This window comes from Dermacentor variabilis, chromosome 6 (assembly GCF_050947875.1).
Source record: "Dermacentor variabilis isolate Ectoservices chromosome 6, ASM5094787v1, whole genome shotgun sequence".
In the NCBI taxonomy this organism is placed as follows: Eukaryota; Metazoa; Arthropoda; class Arachnida; order Ixodida; family Ixodidae; genus Dermacentor; species Dermacentor variabilis.
Window position 1 is genome coordinate 78,037,470 of NC_134573.1, and position 18,840 is coordinate 78,056,309.

General features: G+C 48.2%; 1 protein-coding gene across 2 annotated transcripts in view; it reads left to right on the plus strand.

Annotated features, from left to right (window-relative positions):
• The window catches only part of tll (nuclear receptor subfamily 2 group E member tailless), a 54,924-nt gene that overhangs the window by 22,909 nt on the left and 13,175 nt on the right, over positions 1-18,840 (plus strand). For both annotated transcript variants that reach the window (XM_075694388.1, XM_075694389.1), the window contains exons 2-5: positions 12,086-12,167; positions 17,565-17,583; positions 17,692-17,833; positions 18,839-18,840. The exon at positions 18,839-18,840 is cut by the window's right edge and continues 333 nt beyond it. In XM_075694388.1, the coding sequence (XP_075550503.1) occupies positions 12,086-12,167; positions 17,565-17,583; positions 17,692-17,833; positions 18,839-18,840 (245 nt within the window). The remainder of the gene's footprint in view (positions 1-12,085; positions 12,168-17,564; positions 17,584-17,691; positions 17,834-18,838) is intronic.

An 18,840-nucleotide genomic window follows, 5' to 3' on the forward strand; every position in this document is an offset into this window, starting at 1 on the left:
CTAATGAGAAATGTGGTTTTCTTCGTACTCGATCTTCCATTGATAAACCTATAGTTCAACAGCAACGCCAAGATTCCGAGCTGCAACCCTTGATTGAATACCAATGCAGGACGCCGCCAACAACCGCAGCGGTAGTTCGCGCGCCACTTGTCCTCCTTCTGCCTACGCAGCCACATCCTTCGCAAGCGGAACTTTCGTCCTACGGAAGCCGTTTCCCTACTCGTTGTTGGCGCTTCTCTCCGCGACGACACTTTACATCCATGCTAAGACGCATCAACGTCCGGGCATCTTGGTTTCACGCATACGCTGGCAAGGATCAAACAGAAGTACAATATTGGCGAAAACTCACAAAAATCGTGAAGGAGTACGCCAGAAGTTATCGAGATTGCTAAAGTCGCAAAGTTCCACCAATGAAACCAGGCAGTTAAGCCTGCATATACGAGTTCCTTGCTGACCTCTTGAACAAGTCGGGCTGGATTTACTCGGTCCGTTTCACACGTCTACAGATGATAACCGCTAGATCGTTGTTACCACCAATTACCTCACTCGATACTTCAATACCCAAGCCGTTCAGCGAGCTACTGCTTAAGATGCAGCCAAATTCTTTGCCAAAAATATCGTCCTTCGACATGGTGCTCCCGCTGTATAGTCATCGCCGCGCAGTTGGTCCGAGATATATTCTGCAACTGAGTGGAACAGCGCATCGTATACGGCAACTGCGTATCACCCGCAGACCAACGGGTTAGCTGAGCGTCTCAACGAAACGATTGAAGATATGTTTTCCATGTATGTCGCCACGGATCGTAAAAATTGGGACGAAATGCTCCCGTATATATGTGACATTTGCGTATAACACTGCGCTTCAAGAAACCACCGGGTTTCCTCCTTTTCTTCTGGTGTGTACGGACGTGACGTAACCGCTATGCTCGACGTGATGCTCCTACCAACGTCGTCTGATATACGACCCCACTTGACACAGACGCTTTTGCTCAGCGTGCCGAAGAAGCACGCCACCATGCACGGCAACGAATTTATCTCCACAGAGTCAAGGTGCTCGTGGATACAACATACGCCATCGAGGCATCACATACAAGCCGGGAGATCTCGTATGGGTTTCGACCCCTCTGCGTCAGCGAGGCCTCTCAGAAAAAAATCATTGCGTCGTTGCTTTGTAGCCCACATAGTTTTGCATCGCATAAGTCACGTCAACTACCAAGTTATCCCGGCCGAAACATCGTGCCACTCTCGTAGACCGCGTTCCTCCGACATTGTTCACCTCACCATCGTGAAGCCCTACCACTGGCACTCCCATTCACAACTTTTGTGGTGCGGTCTCTTTCCTCACGCCCGTTGTCTTGCTGACTTATTTTCTCCCTGTGATATTTAACCTGTCCTCAACTTTTCTGGCTTAACTTTCGTGTAGTCTAGAAGAGTTGACTGTTGGGCTAGTTGGTCGTCCATATTTGAAGTAGTAGTTTAGCGCGAATAAAACCACGGACACAAGGAAGACAGACTAGGACAAGCGCTTGTCCTAGTCTGTCTTCCTTGTGTCCGTGGTTTTATTCGCGCTAAACTATAGATACTACTTCAAATTTCGTGTAGTCGCATCGAGACGCAGTCTCTTGTCTTCTTTATTAGGGAAGGGTAATGCCTCGTGCTAGTAACGCTAGAAGCCGAGGACGAAGTGTGGGTGGTAGCGGCTGCAAAAACGAACCGTAAACGACCGTTCACTTGGAACTGACTGCTTGCCTTTGCTTATCGCCGCAATATTATCTTACGTTCGGGAGTGCATGCGTTATATATATATATATATATATATATATATATATATATATATATATATATATATATATATATATATATATATATATATATATATATATATATCCGGTGTTTACCGAAGAAAAGCACATTACGAAGGATCGTATACGAACTGAGCCGGCAAAACAACATTGAGCATGTGTCCTTTGGATTTCGAGTATTCGTTGCTTTCTTACTTTTGCTGTCTTGGCCAGCTATCGGTGATTTGAACAAGCACACGTTAAACGCCACGTGCTTGAACTGTGTAGGCGGTTCTAAATTTATATTTTACAGTTTTACAACGAATATTACAGAACTGCAAAGAAGCACGAATTCAGTATACAGCTGATTACGCCACAATAGCACATATTGCCTTTCTCGGCAGGCATCAGGAAGGCCGCAATATACCTGACGCCAATGGATAGCTTTCATTGTACCGCCATCGTGGCCGCCATCTTGACTTACTAGCATGTCGAAAGGCAGCGTAAACAAGAACACTAACAGCACGAGAACACAACAGACGCGTCTTGCACCGAGTTACAATGTGATAACGGTAATAATCAGGCGCCAAGCAGTTACCGTCAGAAAGCAAGAGAATGTATGAAAAGCTGAAACGGTGCATTGACGTCATCATGGCTGTTTGGGTACTAGCATGATGAAAAGGCTGCGTCCGTGACGTCACGTGAAGGCTGTCTATATTCCAATATGTCTCTTCATCACTCCGATAAGGACTCGCTCATTTCGGTGAAGGCGCTCAGAGCCCAAGAATTCCTTAAATCCCAAGCACGAAAATCAGACAAATCCATGTACACTTCCGATCATTCCCATTGCGGCTAAACCATCGCAGCGCCAGAATTCCCTCTAGAAATTGCAGGAAACTTCGTGGCAGCGAGTAGATCTATACATTATACGCATGCGTCGACAAGCAACATCAATGAGCCGCTGCTTGCGACAGCTCGTCACAGCGAACCATGCATTTGTAAAAACACTGACGGCAGATGCCATAAGACGTTCTTTTGGTTTAATAATAATAATAATATTTGGGGTTTTACGTGCCAAAACCACTTTCTGATTATGAGGCACGCCGTAGTGGAGGACTCCGGAAGCTTTGACCACCTGGGGTTCTTTAACGTGCGCCTAAATCTAAGCACACGGGTGTTTTCGCATTTCCCCCCATCGAAATGCGGCCGCCGTTGCCGGGATTCGATCCCGCGACCTCGTGCTCAGCAGTCCAACACCATAGCCACTGAGCAACCATGGCGGGTGTTCTTTCGGTTTTGACATGCTTCGTGTGTTGTGGGATTAGTTCATCTATGTACAATGCGGCTCAATGTTAACTAGAAAAGCAAAAAAAAAATGTCGAATATAGACTGAAAGTGTAAACCATAAATTTCGCAGTAGAAGAAAGGCTCGATGTTGGGCGTTCCTGTAGCTATAATGGTAAAAAACAACTAGAAAGACTCTCGTAATATAGAGCGGAGCTGCAATCAGTAACTAAATCATCAGTGGGTGAATTATAGTGCTTTATGCGAAGAAAGAACAAACACATTACAAGGTCTCCGGAAGAAACAATTTGATATATTTGTGGAAATGTCAACTGAAATATTGTGGGCATTGCATATATCGAGGCATTTTGTTCGCTTGGCAGAGGCAGCGTGTGTTGAGGCACCGTTGGCTTGCTAGGTAGGGCACAAAATCAACAATGGCGTGAACAAGAACCGAATGGACTCCGAAAATAAACGAACATGCCTATTTAGTTTTGAAGTTGTACTTATTCATGGCACGAAGCATAGTCGCACCCTCGCCCTTGTTCGGAAAGAAAATCCAGCTTCGTTGCTCCACAAATGAGAGAACGACATGACTCGGCTCCGCGCGAATCAGTTACAGTCCTTATTGGTTTGAGCGGCTGCCAGTCGTCGTCTGTTTCATGTGGCCGATTGATTTTCTTCGCCGACAAAATTTAGCAGGGCCTTGTAACTTAATGGTCACTTCGTGCACATTTGTCTTTAAAGATGGATGGATGTTGGACCTCATTTCCAACAATATCACGACGCGATACCTATATAGCTTTTCGTATTAGCGATTCGCGTGGCGTAATACGATTCCTATGTCGATACCGACTCATACATATAGCGATTCGCGCTACTCATAATAGGCTGGCGATAGTTCTAGTGAAACGTAATTTCACCTTCATGATTATTGTTATTTTCATGCAAACATGAGTGTTGCTGCGCATTTGCCGCGCTCTCTTTTCACTCCTTCACTAAAGCTGCACTGAACTGGCGATCAGTCGATTGCAGCCGCACGCATCGAGTTGAGAATTGCAGCAAACTGTGCGATTTGAGGACATAGGTACTCTGGCGTAAACTATAACATAGTACCGACGTGTACGGGACTCTAGAGCAGCGTGCAGCTGCTGTAGATGACCTGAGAAAAAAGAGCAACGTTGTGCCATTGACCTATCGATCAACATAGATCAAGGCCAGCACGAGCCACTCTCCCTCAGGTACGACAGAATAAACCGCACGCACGCAGCAACCATGTACTGAAAAGAGAATTGGATGGCCCGGCGCTGCTTCCGTAGTTGCGTGCATCAGTATGCGATAGAAGGCCTGCTCCTTTTCACACCTGGTCAACCTCGGCCCTGCTGCACGGCGTGAACGATTTTGCAGTGTGCGCGCGAGCACGTGTCTCACGCAACATGCGCACAACTGCATCCCCCCGGGGGTGTGTAGTGAGTAAGCTGAACGTCCAGGTGTTTGCGGCGGCTATGGTTCGTGCTTGCGCAAGTTCGCGAAACGCACGAAGAGTCGTGGACCCTCGTACAACACGCCACGGCACCTCCCCTCGCATTATACGCTCCCGTTGCGTGCTTGTCGACGAATCCCGTGACCCCCGGGACGGTTTTGCCACTCGGTCTGCAAATCGCGGCGCCCTGGTGTCGCATGCGTGGCGCACGTGTGGAAACGCCTTTTCCACGGACGCTGCCTTTGCGTGTAGCTTCACTATATGTAATACACGCAGCGATCGAGTGCATGAGGGGCGCGATTTGTGCACCGACACGGGTCAGTAATTCCCAGTGAAAGGAGAGAATATGAGATTATGATGAGACAGATGTGCGATTATGATGAAAAGAAAGCATAAGCCTTTTCGTCGTAACCTGTGTACATGTGACGGTAAGTATGCTTCTATACCAGTCTATACCAATCACTTTTCATTCCTGCTTTTCTATGCAAAACACGTCATTGTACCCGGGCCTATGCATTTTAGGCGCGCACTTTTATGAATATCTACAGCTGGGCTGTTGTCCGTGCAAGTGTTACTTGAAGACTGGCCCCATCGCTCGTCGGCCCACGAAGCTGTGAAGGCACTTCTGTCTTTCTCGAGGGCGACTGACTTATGTGAACGCCTTTGATTCGCTCAGGCCCTCCGCGTTCGTGCGCGAAGTCGCCGTGTCTTACCTTCCTTCCCCCTCCCTCTCTCTGTCCTATTTTTTCTATTCCTCTCTCCCGTCCCCCAGAGCAAGCTAGCCTACCAGACGGATTTCTAGTTAACATTCCTGCCTTCTCTATTTCGTTTCGTCTTCTCCTCCTCCTCTTAGAGCTGTTGATATTGGGATCTGTCGCTATTAAAGCATCAACTTCAGCTCACCTATCTGTATAAGCAGCTTGTTGCACGCATCCTGTCAAGGTATTGCAAGTGGGACAAAGATATAGGGATAGCACCGCACTATCGAAGAGAGAGAGAGAGAGCGGAAGGAAGAATAGAGAGGTTAGCCAGTGTAAGGATCGGGTGGCTACCCTGTGATGGGAAAGAGGTAAATGGAATAAAAGGTCAAAGGAGAAACAATTTAAAAATAAAGTGAGGTAAATTCACACAATAATGTTATGCTGTACGCGCTAGAACTTTCAAAAGCTGTCGCACATTTCACAAGCTCTTAAGAACTTGAGCAGAGCTCTTAATGCCTACCGTGCCGAAACCCGTCTGGACCAGTATCCTAGAACTTTTTCCTCTGGGAATGGACGATCCTCCAGTTTTTCGAGCGTTGTCGCGAGTACCTGCCACATTGTATCGTGGAGAGAGAGAGAGGGGGGGGTATAAGGAAGGCAGGGTTGTTAACCAGTCAACAGTTTGGCTGGCTACCCTACGCTGGGGGAAGAAAAGAGGGGAAGATAGAGAAGGGGGAGAAAGAGAGGGCATAGAAACGTGCACAGAGACTCGTTGAGTCAAAGCCGCTTGTGCAAACCAGACGTTCTGTCACTCCCTTCTGAGCCGATGATCGGCGGGGATGGTGCTCTAGTACTGTCGGTTCACGCAGAGGATGATCATCATGATGCGTTGGACAAAGAGTGTCTTTGTGCTCGAAATTGAGGACAGTGGCACAATTAAGTCGTCAATGTTCTCCTCGCATCCACAAACATCAGATGCAGGACTATCAGCCATTACAATTGGTGCTGAATAAGCTTTCGTGAAGGCAACTCCCAGGCACAACCGACACAGAAGAGACGCTTCGCGTTGGTGCAGTCCAGCAGGAGGTCTGAGTTGCAGTGAAGGGTTTAGTATGTGCAGTATTGTGCGCCTTGTTTGTGCGATATTCCACTCTGCTAACGAGAGTGTACGTGCTAGGCAGTCACAGAGGAGGTAGGTGCTTGATCGTCTTCTCGCAGCCGCTGTTGTCGGAAGCTGGGCTTTCGGCCTTTCCAATGCGGAAGGCATATAGGCGTTCGTGAATGCCACGCTGAGTCACAGGCGGCGCAGAAGCGTTGCTTTCGCTCTTGGTAACCCTGGCGGAAGACGGAGTTGCAGACGTTGGTCCAATCTGTGGAGACGTGCGTTGGTGAATTCATTGATGTTCCACAGAGTCTGCGTAAGCTCGCGTGCGACGGAGCGAAGCCTTGTGCCTGCATCTGTTCTCGATAGTGGCGTTGGTATAATTTGGGCATCATCGTGGGCCGACCGAGCAGCGTCATCCGTACTGTGATTTCCCAATATTCCTCAGTGACTCAGTATCCATCGGTATATATGATGTTGTGAACCTTGTCGATTGCGTGATGGTGTAGCAGTAGGATGTCTGCAACTATAATTGCACGTTAGAACTGTGGCCGAAAAGGAACAGCCGACACTGGAAAGCTGCCTTCGATTCACAAAAGATATAACGTGACTGATGATTTGAGACTAATAAACTCCAGGCAAACACGGATTGCTGAGAGTTCAGTAGCCATCGATGATGTAATGTGAAGCTTCTTGAACTGGATGGTGATAGATTTCGCGGGAATCCCCACTGCTCCAGCTAAACTTTTGGAGGAGACAGAACCGTCCGTTTAAACATGGATGCCTTCTCTATGCTTCTCATTAAGGCACTTCGCCCGACTTCCATTACATCATCTCTCCTCCCTCCCTACTGCTCGACCTCGTTCAGCGTTTAGCAGGATTATCGCCGCCAACCGTGGAACCTTATCGTCGAACTTCATGCCTGCAGCACGACCATCTCTACCGCTATGGTGCCTGCATCCACTCCAAGCCCTTCTTGACATTCCTGGCATCAAAAAGAAAACTGAGAGATCAACTTTCGCCTTAAACAAACCGTGCTTTCGCTATCGAAGTATGTACAAGAAATTTATATACGATGCATGTGCTTCAACTGCCCCGAATCCATTCCGCACGTGACCTGGCCATCACATGAATATCGTTAACTTCCGTTCTTTCCATTATTGCAGCGTACTACGTCATTGTGGCCCAACAACCTGTTTGCTAATTATGTTAATTGGGATAACTTTAAAACGCTTCGTGCAACAACGACCGCATGAATTGCCGAGCAGAATTATCGCCAATTTTCTATTGAAACATGTTGGTTTGTTTATTCTTTAAAATATACGATGGAATATTTCCCTCGGCGAGCCATCTCTACACTTATGGGCGGATGAATTTCGGGGTATGGCACCGACACAATCAATTTAGAGGACTTAAACTGCGCTAGAGACGAGACACCGAGGTAGATTCATCTGCCTCGGTGTCTCATCCCTAGCGCAGTTTAAGTTCACAATAAAATGCCCATACCAACTACACACTCTCCTCGACATCAATTTAGTGTACCGCAAATACGACATACCGCCAGAGCAAACGTCTGCACTAGCATCGCTCTCCGTCACCGATTCAGTTCACGACGAAGTGCATCCTGAGAAGCAATAAGGCATAGCCTAATGTTTTCGTGAGCGTCCCTTTCCCCTCAAAAGTATAGATTTAGAAATGAATGAACAAGTGACCGGGATCGCGCCTTTGTTTTTCTTTCTTTTTTTTCATGCTATTGTCTCGTTTAAAATGGGCAGCATAAGGACAGCGCAAATAATGGCGATCGTTTCAGACATTGGACTTCTGCTCTGGTTTTCGAGGGAACTACAACAACCCGGGCATTACGTCACAGAACGGGCCAAGACTGCAATCGAGGCAAAGTTAAGCTTTGAGCAGAGGAATGCCACATCAAGCAGAAATGGAGGCATGAAAACCAAGAGGAAGACGCAAGAATATGTGAACGTAAAGCACTAAATTCCCAGGTTAACCTTATTTTTGTAATACTTTCGGTATTATTGTCTTGTTCGCAGCCTGCAGACATTTCTCTTTTCAAAACTGTTCATCAACCCAACCAGCTACACTCGCGAATTGATGTTAAAAGTCATTCGCTCATTCACAGTGTCGTCGACTCACGCCCCCCACCCCCACCCCCTTACACACATTTAACGAACAGAGAAAAACGCTCGCATGTGAAGATTCGTCGAGCTTTTCACTCTCGAATATTATACGGGCAAAAAAAAAACGAACAAACAAAAATGAAAGCAGCAACTGCAGACAGCCTCCGGCAAATGCTACTATACGCCGATGTCGCTGGTTCGTGTTCTTCGTCGTTCTTAACTCACGAAGTAAAACGAATGGAAGCCATACACGTTTGCCACCACAAGTCCCATGAAAAGGAACGGAACTTCTCGGGGTTCATCTCGCAGCTGCCGGGTGGGCGCCTCCAAAAAGGAAGCGCGTACGCGCATATACGCAGAGCTTGGTCAATTAGCCGAGAGCGCGAGGGAAGAGACAGATGCGGCTTTGCGCAGTCGCCGAACGAGAAAGCCTCGCCAGTCTTGCAGCGTCAAAGGAGCACGTGATGGTCGTCGTCATCCCAGCAACGACTCTTGATTTACAGCGCCCCCTATAGGCGACCGCGCAAAGGCGTTTTTTCATTCAAAAAGGCAAGCGCTTCTGTATAGAAACGGGCGACGAAGCGAACTTCGAGCCTTTTCTCCTTCAAACACTTCAAACCAGCGCGCGCTATGGCTGAAAAAGTTTCACGCGTGCATCTCGACGTGCGCGGACACGTTCTTCGAGCCACTGCATGCTCGTCTGGAAGTTGACAAAGTCGCTTCGTCGCTCACCTTTTGAAGCCGGCCGGTGCTCGGTCGAGGGAGGCATATGTGTATAGAGTGCCACACAAATGCTCGGCAGATGGCGCAACTGGTCTTCAATGTATTCTGTATGTGTATATGCAGTTCGTATTTGCATGGGGAAAGTAATTCGCCACGACGCGGTCCCAGCGCGTTGCGGAGTCAAATATGGCTCCTGGCAGTTTTCTGTATACCTGTAGGTTTTCTATATACCACGGAACGGAATGCCTTCTGGTCGACTATACGTAATTCTCTCTTCTTCTGGCACCTCGTGGCGTCTCAAGATTCAAAAACTGTGTTGAATTTATCTATATACGGAAGGCGGCTGTCAAGATGCGGCGCTACGCTGGCACCGAACAACATGTCGAGATAAAAAACGTAGTTTTTTTTTTCAATGGAGAAGCGTCTTGAAATAGAAACTCACGATGTAGAAAATAACGCGCCAGCCACGACAGTAAAAGAAAAAAAGAAAGAAAGAAAAGCTTACTGTCGAGTACGGAGGATAAATCACAACTGTGGGTTGAATTCGTGTGGCCACAGAAAAAAAAAAAACCTAATTGTTTGCACGACAGTTTCTTCCTGCCAACATTCACTCAGACCGAGCTCTTCAGGACGTTTTGAATCTTCCTGCGCGATCGCTTGGCGTTATGGTAGCGACATGTCGACGATCAAAAGGAGGAGAAACTGGAATAAAAAATGAAAATGAAAGAAAGATCGCGGGGGCAGAGAACTGACATGACGTAGCCGCTAAACGTGTGCTTTTTCTATAGGCACGTTGCTCTAGAGGAAATTTACTGGTATAGCATTCAAACCAAACCTCCCACCTCCACATTCACGGGGTAAACGTGCAATAAGGGTGCGTCACGCAATAAAGGCTCGATATCATAAAATTGGAAACAGCTCGCAATATCTGAAGTGTTGGCCGCAGAGCTTCCACGAGCTCTCTCTCTCTCTCTCTCTCTCTCTCTCTCTCTCTATATATATATATATATATATATATATATATATATATATATATATATATATATATATATATATATATATATATATATATATATATATATTCAAAGGAGTCGCGCGGTTTGTAAAAAGCGAGAAAGCGGCGTTTTGGCATGAACGATTACGCTATGGAGTTGGGGCTCTGAAAAGCCCGGAAGGAAAGAAAGAACACCTGACTTCGTGGCTCTATGTTTTCTGTGTAGGAGCCCACCTCGTCAAAAAAAAATAATAATAATAAAATAAAAAAATAAAAGGAAGGAAATTATCGGTCTTTTTAGTGTGATAGCTCCTGCACGGAGGAAGCATTCTCCTATCATCTGAAAAAAAAAAGCAATATTATTTCGTTTATTCTTTCGTTTACAACCACGCAGACCTGTTTACGAATTGGCGAGTATGCTCTATAAACTAGGCAAAACGACTAAACGCCAAGCAGCTCACGTGAACGTCTGTGTGTAACGCCAGTATCTGTCAAGAACGGTGCTATAGTTTCTTGAGTTAAAGGTAGACTACACTCTTTCGTTACGATTCTGCGGTGAGATGAATACAACATTCTGGTGTCAGGTTCTCTTGGCAGGCATGCAATCCCCGATGTAATATTAGGGGACGAAAAAAACTGAAGGCAGCCCTGGCCAATAAAGACGCTCGCTGAATGGCGAATATGGGTGAATCATTGCGCCGGTTTGTAATACACTATCAGCCTTGACGGTGACGATTGAGAACAATACGTGAATCTCGTATGGCAGTTAAGCTATAACTGCAGCTCGCCACATTGTCGGCACGACTGCCTCAATTAGGAGCAACACCTTCACGTGTTGGGATCTGCATTTAAACTCCGTGTTTTGTTTTGTTCTTCTTCTAAATTATTCCTTACTTCATGTATTCCGCAATTATCGTCTAATGAATGCAAATTGCGCTTTCGCATTCTTGTCGATATCGCTATGACACTGTGGAATTTCAGGAAATGACAGTGCGGATGACGCTGCCCGGTCGGCTCATGATGGTGCCCAGATTATACCCATACCGCTGTCAAGAACAGATGCAGCCACAAGTCTTCGCTCCCTCGCCCGCGAGCTTACGCAGAATCTGTGGAACACCAGTGATTTCACGAACGCACGTCTCCACAAATTGGATCCACGTCTGCAACTCCGCCTACCACCAGGGTTGCCACGAGCGGAAGCAACACTTCTGTGCCGCCTGTGGCTCGGCGTGGCATTCACGAACTCATATTCATTCCGCATTGGCATGGCCGACAGCCCTACTTGTGACACCTGCGGCTGCGAGGAGACGATTCAACACCTCCTACGTGACTGTCCCCGTTACGCAGTGCGAAGAAAAGTGCTCGTGACCGCTCTCGCAAAACTGGACAATCGCCCCTTTACAGAGGGAAAAGCTCTAGGACATTGGTCCAGACGGGCTTTGGCACTCAAGGCCTTAAGGGCTTTGTTGAAGTTTTTAAGGAACTGCGAATTGTGCGACCGCCTTTGAACGTTGTAGCGCGTGGTTTCGCGTTACTGTGTGAATTTTCTCTTTTTTTTCCATTTTTTTCCCCTCTTCTTCTTTCTCCTTTTATTCCCTTTACCCCTTTCCCCAGCACAGGGTAGCCAGCCGGTACTTACACTGGCTAACCTCCCTGTCTTTCCTCTCCTTTGTCTCCTCTCTCCTTGTAATCATTTCAAGTCAAGGAAACGTGGTCCGTGCTTGTGTAGACTGTATAGATGATGTCGCAAACCAGTCGAGGCCACGAGCCTCGCCTTGCGGTCTTAGTGATCACCGGTTGCACACAAAACGCTGCTGCTTACAAAGCATTGCAACAAATGTGTGTTTTCTCATTCTCTCTCCCTCTTGCTCTCCGTGCGCAGGTCGCATCCTACTGGATATTCCATGCAAGGTGTGCCTGGATCATTCTTCTGGAAAGCACTACGGCATCTTCGCCTGTGACGGGTGAGTGTGTGGTCTATATATCGTGTACGGCGGACTTATTGCGATTGTCTGAATAAGTTGAACACGGTTCCTTGATTCAAGTGTCGTCGCGGGCAACCTAGCATAGTTATAAAAACGCACTTCGTTGTGTTCCGCAGACATCAGAACAGTGCGCTCCTGCTTACCGAAACTGCAAAGCTATGCGTTAGAGAATGGACAGAGAGTCCAATTAATAGAATAGAAGCAGAAGCCATACAACGCCTATTAAAGACGCAGATTATTTGTTTCTCTATGTAATGTCTTAACTGCTTCAGCCATTTGAGTCGAGTGCAATCAGCGCCTTGTGAATGCCCCGACCTCGAGGGCCCATTGTCGTCAGGCTTAAATGTGTGTACCAACAGCAAGCGACTAGCGAACATTATCGCTTTGTTGCTTTTTTTGTACTCCTCTTGGCAGTGCAAAGCTTTCGGCGAATTGCATGACGTCATTGAACCGGGGATATACGTGGCTCGCGCTGGCCCGTTGCATACACAGCTCCTGCAATATGGAGCCGGCTATACGAAATTATTCCTTGTCTTCGCTAACAAGGGCCCTGAACGTATAGATAGCCGAATTCCCCTTAAGGAAGGTTCACAAGTATAGTACCCTTTGTCCTTACTGAAGTAACTGCGTGTACCCTACTGAAAACGTGCCCCTGAAGCACAAAAAAAGAAGAAGATTGAAAGGAGGAGAACGCGATCAGCTGCGTTATCGTGAAAGAACGTTAGGCAAGTTGTGTTACCGCAGAACATAGAAGAAAAAAAAAGGAGCAATGAAAAGGAAAACGTGGCACCTTGTCAAGTTTCACGAAGCTCGCGTTTCATTCTACAAAAGTCGGTCGGCTGCAGGGAAAGAATAGAACCACCTTGGACATTCGAGGACATCACATGCAACTTAAGTGTACCACAATTGCAGTCAAAGAGCTGCATTCCATCTGCAGAGGCCAAGTCATTAGTCCTGGAACACCTGAACACGACTTACCCAAATCACCTACAAGTATACACGGATGGCTCTGTCAAGGCAGACGAAGACCGCTGCACAGCTGCATTCATTATTCCCTCTCTACGATATACGTGGTCTGGCCGTCTGGACTGTATAGCCTCGTCGACAGTTGTGGAAGGCGTAGCAATAGCTTCTACTCTGCGCAAACTAAAGACTTTGCCTCCGCAGAATGTGGTTGTCCTTACGGACTCAAAGGTCGCATTACAACAAGTATACCGTGGTCTGCCATCCCCTCAAGTTCCCACTCAAATCACTAGCCATCGTGAAAGAACTCAAGAACAAAGGCTTCACAGTAAAGTGCCAGTGGATTCCCTCCCACATTAGTATCTCAGGAAAGGAAAAAGCTGATGCGCTTGCATACGCAGCGCTCTATCATCCTCCCAAAATCAAGGCTCCAAAGAGTAATCAAGTGCAAAAATCTGACATTCGAAATCACTTTGCATCGCCTTGGGTTACACCGCATATGCCCTGCGTAACCAAGAGATTGCACCGAGAGGAAGCCTCACTTCTATATCGAATAAGGATAGGATCTGCTAATACACCGGCCTGGTTAATTAAGACGGGGCGAATCAATTCTCCGAACTGTACGGCATGCAACGAGACAGGAGACATTGAGCACTTTTTGTGGTCCTTCCAGCAATACCAAGATGAAAGGGACGCTCTCCTGAAGAATCTGCAAAAGAAGGACCTTCCGCATGCGCACCTGCAACACCTTATATTCCCCGAGGGGTCAGTTATAGCCCGCAAAGAAACTTCACGTCTCCTTATCGAATTCTTGAGACTGGTTTGCTGGACGTATGGTGAAACCCTTCAGCGTTATTGTGCGAGACGCTCGGGCGGAGCAATTGGCGGCCTTGATCGCCAGGCTAAACCCGCCTGTTGCTACATTTCACCACCACAACCACCACCACCACATCCCGACGATGATAATCATAATGATAACGAAAGTGTAACAAAGTAAAAAGAGAAACTAAAAAAGCTGCTCTGGAAATTTTGTGCACCAAGCGCAACTTTTACTGAGCCCGAAACGAAGCTCGAAGCCCCGAACGGCGTATGTCCCTTCCAGAAAAGTAGAAGGAGCGGGTTCCCCCAACCCCCCTTGCAGCTGGGATAATGGTCCCACCCCACGCTTTAAATTCACAAGGAGCAGAAAGGCAGGGGGGTAGGGGAGGACTGCGGGGTGTCGAGTGAGGGGGCTCGACGGCGAAAGAAGCAGTGAGGACTGCTGCGGGGATGGCGCGAAACCGTAAAGCTTTCACGGACTCGGGCGTTGCTGCCTGTGGCCGGCGTCAACGCCGCATCCTGGCATAATGACTACGAGGACCCTCCTCGCTTCTTTCCCCCTCCGCTACTTATTCCCTAAATGCGACCGTGAATATCTGCTGCTCCGCTTTGTCGTCGCCTGCTGCGAATTCAGGGCTCGGGCCGTTTCCTCTCTGTCTAACGTTTGGCTAATGCCGGTGTCTGCGAAGTGCAGGCGGAAAAAAAATAGAAGATATAAGAAAGGGAATCATGTGACCTCCCGCAGGGCGAGCCTGCTTCAAATCCCACTGTTTCTGCGCGAGCTTGAACGGAGCGCGTGAAAAGTGGGCATGGGACTCAGGTGGCCGTACATTTACGCGTAAGCCTTACATAAGTGTGCTCGAATAACTTATTATATGCGGAGCATGTGTTCTGACGTGTAGGATGGTTTGGCTCTCAAGCGAATTTGTCAGAAGAAACGAAGCCATGAAGAGAGTGAGCGTTACGTAGCCCAGTCAATGAACAGTGTGGTTATTACCAGGTTACCGCTAAGTCCATAATTGCCGTGACTTCTGAAAAAAGAAAACGATTTCAAGATCGCGCGGTAAGCTGTATACATGTCCCTCTAGTACAAGCGCGCGGGGAATAACTTGAAATGGCTGCAAGCGTGCGGCAGTTTTGAGCCATCTTCGCATGTTGTTTGGTAAGAGGCGGCGAATGCATGAGAACAAAACGCGAGCCCTTCAACTTGTCTTTTTCTTCTATATTTTTTTGGGAGAGGGGGGCATCTCAAATAGTGGCGACAATGACGCATGTCCGTATTTACTGCGTACATTGCTAACTTTATACCAACCGATTTATTCCCGGCCATCGAATTTCTAGCTCTTAATATCGAAGGCAGCAAGGGAAAGGGATGAACGCATTGAGCACGAAGCACTGTGTTGCGTGACGGCGGGGTATCCAGCCTTCCATTCCCCCCCTCGCGCGGCGTAGCTCTTCCATATGTGACGCTGGTGAAAAGAGCTGTGCGCGGTCTCAAAAGCTGTCTTTCTAACTCAGCGCACGCGAGCGCGCTGAAATCTGAATGGGCGAGGGAGCGAGCGAACAAAATGACGCAAAGAGTAGCATAACATCGCCACAGGAGGCGAAGAGCGGAGCTGGATCGACACTATACAACACACATACGGCGGCTCAAAACCAGCAGGGCACGCGCATATAAGCCATCCGGTCGAATGCTCTCCCTGCAGGATCAAACAGCGGCGGATTATAGGACACGCCACCCTAGTGCTTTCTGTCTCCACATTGGAGCTTTATAATTTTCTATCTTTTTTGTATGTTTGTGTCGTGTCTGCGAGGCCGGTTTCGCACGAACGAAACGCGTTTGAGTGGGCGCTAAGCCGGCGGGCGCGTTTTGTGCCGCCATTTCACGTCAGGATCGGCGGCTGAACGCGCGCGTTCAGACACTTGCATGCAAGAGAGTTGTATGCAGTGCGGTGGAGGCTGCCGATTGGTGGCCCGCACACGAGAGAAAAAGGAGGAAAAGGAAAAAGCATTGAGGGATATAGCCAAGCACCACCGTGAGATCGGCTGTGGATTCCCTATGCCACAGAAAGGTCTTGCGTCCTTCCTGAATGGTGCGCAGGGAGTGGCGTAATCTCACTTGCCTGTGTCGCGGACTGATTCAGCAGGTCAAGCGATAGCGACAAAATTGTCTTCTTGAATGTGTGGATGCCATACAGCGCGAAACGCCTTGCGGGACCTCTTGACCACTGAGCGCACAAGCAGTCACTGCGACCTCGCAAGCGGGAAAGAGGCAGAAGAACTACGCAGGACTGGCCAGGAAGACTTGGCAAAGGCTGGATTCCGGCGATGCCTACGTTGGTGCCCAGTCTGGGGTACTAATCCGTAACTAAAGTGCTTATTGTCACAGCTATCGCGTGTTGAGCGTGCCTTCTCTGTAGGCTCCTGTACGTCGAAGCTACAGCCACCGTATTTCCTTGGCTATGGCAGCAATATCAAAGTCCAGTCTTCCTTTCAAACGACTACTGGCGAACGGGGCCCTATTTGGCTCACAGTAGCATCTATATACTCTCCGGATTGATGGGGCGACATTATCGCCACATACATGTGCAACTCTACAGTATGCTGTGCCACGCTTCTACGAGCATTTTTCGCTTGTCTTGCGGGTTGCGTCCCATCCACGCGGCACTGCACCGATGATCATACAGTCAGTGGCTGTAGCCCCCTGGTGAGCGGTTGCGGAAACGCCGCTGCGAGGACGCGTGCATGCAATTGGCATAATTGCGTAGCTTGACATAATAACGCCCGGTCGCATTGCCAGGCCGGGCCGGTCGCTTAAGGGGGAGCATGAATGGGGAACGAACGGGAAAGCAGGGCAAAGCGAATCGGGCGTTGTGGATGGGGAGTCGCGGGAAGCGGGGAATGATTTGGGGAGCTCGGTGACGGCGACTGCGAGTGACATATGGCGCGGTGCCATTGTCTGCGTCTCAGTAGTGGCGGATAGGTCGCCTGACACGAGTGGGGGCTTCATTCTTCTTTTATTTTTATTTTTTTGAACCAGAAAGCGGATGAGAGGTGGAGGATGGCGGCAGGCTTGGTGTGCGTGACCCACTGGCGGCCGCGCTAAGTACGCATTCTCTCGTAGGAAAAAATATGCCTGAACATTGCATGTCAAGCTTATCCTGATGTAGTCGCGCACGGCAGCCGCCTTCTGCTTGACTACAAGGAACAACAAAATACTTAGCGGCTATATGTCACTGTGCATGCAAAAATTTCTTTTTTTTTATAGCGAAAGGACAAAGATCATCCGCCCGGGGACTCTTGAGAATTTCCCTCATTAATATTTTGCTCTCTATCGAGAAGACGCGCGAACGAAACAGTGACTGGCAATACTCTTCTTTTATAGCCTGTGTGCGCACGTTCGGGTCGTGTTTCCTAATGCATAGATATGGGCCTGACGTTTCGAACGAGACGGAAGCATTACGAGGAAAGTATGACGTCTCTTGAAGCCCGATATTGTGTTAAGTCCTTGTAGGAACCGTTCTTGCTTGTAGATACCGTCTCTGTCTATCGAACTTTTTTCTTATTCGTGCTTTTCTTTCCCCCTTCTTGCAGGTGTGCAGGCTTCTTCAAGGTGAGACACATTGCATTACCCCACTCTTGCGCGTGCCGCGAACAACATGCGAAATGCGTCGGAGTCGCCAAGGATTTGCACGAATCCCTAATCTCGTCCTGCGTGCAGCGCTCCATCCGCCGCAACCGGCAGTACGTGTGCAAAGCCCGGGGAGCGGCGGCCAACGGATGTCCCGTGGACAAGACGCACCGTAACCAGTGCCGCGCCTGTCGCCTGCGCAAGTGCATCGAGGCCGGCATGAACAGGGAAGGTCAGTGGATCAGAGACCTTTGCAACGTGCACGCTGCTTGTGCCTTTAATCTCGGAGGCCATGTTTGTATAGCAAATCGGTTCCGCTGACTCCCGAAAGGCGGAGGAATTAAGTGTTACGACTAGGGGAAAAAATTGCCGCCCACTCGGGAGTATGCAAGAAGTCACGCAGGAAACACTAACGGTTTCCTTTGTGGCTTCGCGCGATGTAATGTCAGTGGATGCCATCATTTCCTTTGCAGGGATCTTTGTATGTAGGCGCGATTTTGACTCAGGCAGACCATCTCTTCACGTTCAAGCACATCTTGATCTACGGGATATTTCGACAAAGATGGTCTCCGAAATTGATGTATACTATTAGAGACGAACTGTCAGTTTTTTACTGGCCAAGATTTATATCAATGGCGGGCGTGAAAAATTGTACGACAATTGTAAATAAGCTGTTACATTAGCTAGATATCGCGCAATAGCAAAATGCGTCTGACAATACCGTTATCAAAGCCGCTGTCAGTAATTAGGACATAACATCTTGAGGGTATACCAGCAGATTTGAAATATCGATGCCCGAAATCGGCAGCGCGATACATGGACATTTGACGTACTTTCCATGCGCAACGCTTGACTAAAGCTCTCCACAGAAAACGCAGCCTTGAAAGGCAATTCATTGCGGCATTGGCATTTATAAAGAACCTTGAAGCTGATGGTTCACACTGACCATTACAAAGATCTGCAATGACTACATATGCGCTAAATACATTACCTCAGAGTTTATAATGAGAGAAGCTTAGGTGACTGGGTATCGTTACTTCTAGTTATCACGTAATTTCCGACGTGCGCCACCGTTATCAGTCTTGGCCGTCACCTGCTCTTTTCCTTTTGTGTACCATCCACCAATACTGTTAGTTTCGCTCATCCATCGCCGAAACACGTGAGACACTGAAGCAGTGAATATACCGTTTGCCAGGAGACACTGCATACAAGCGTCCGCTGCTTTCTCTCGACGTAGCT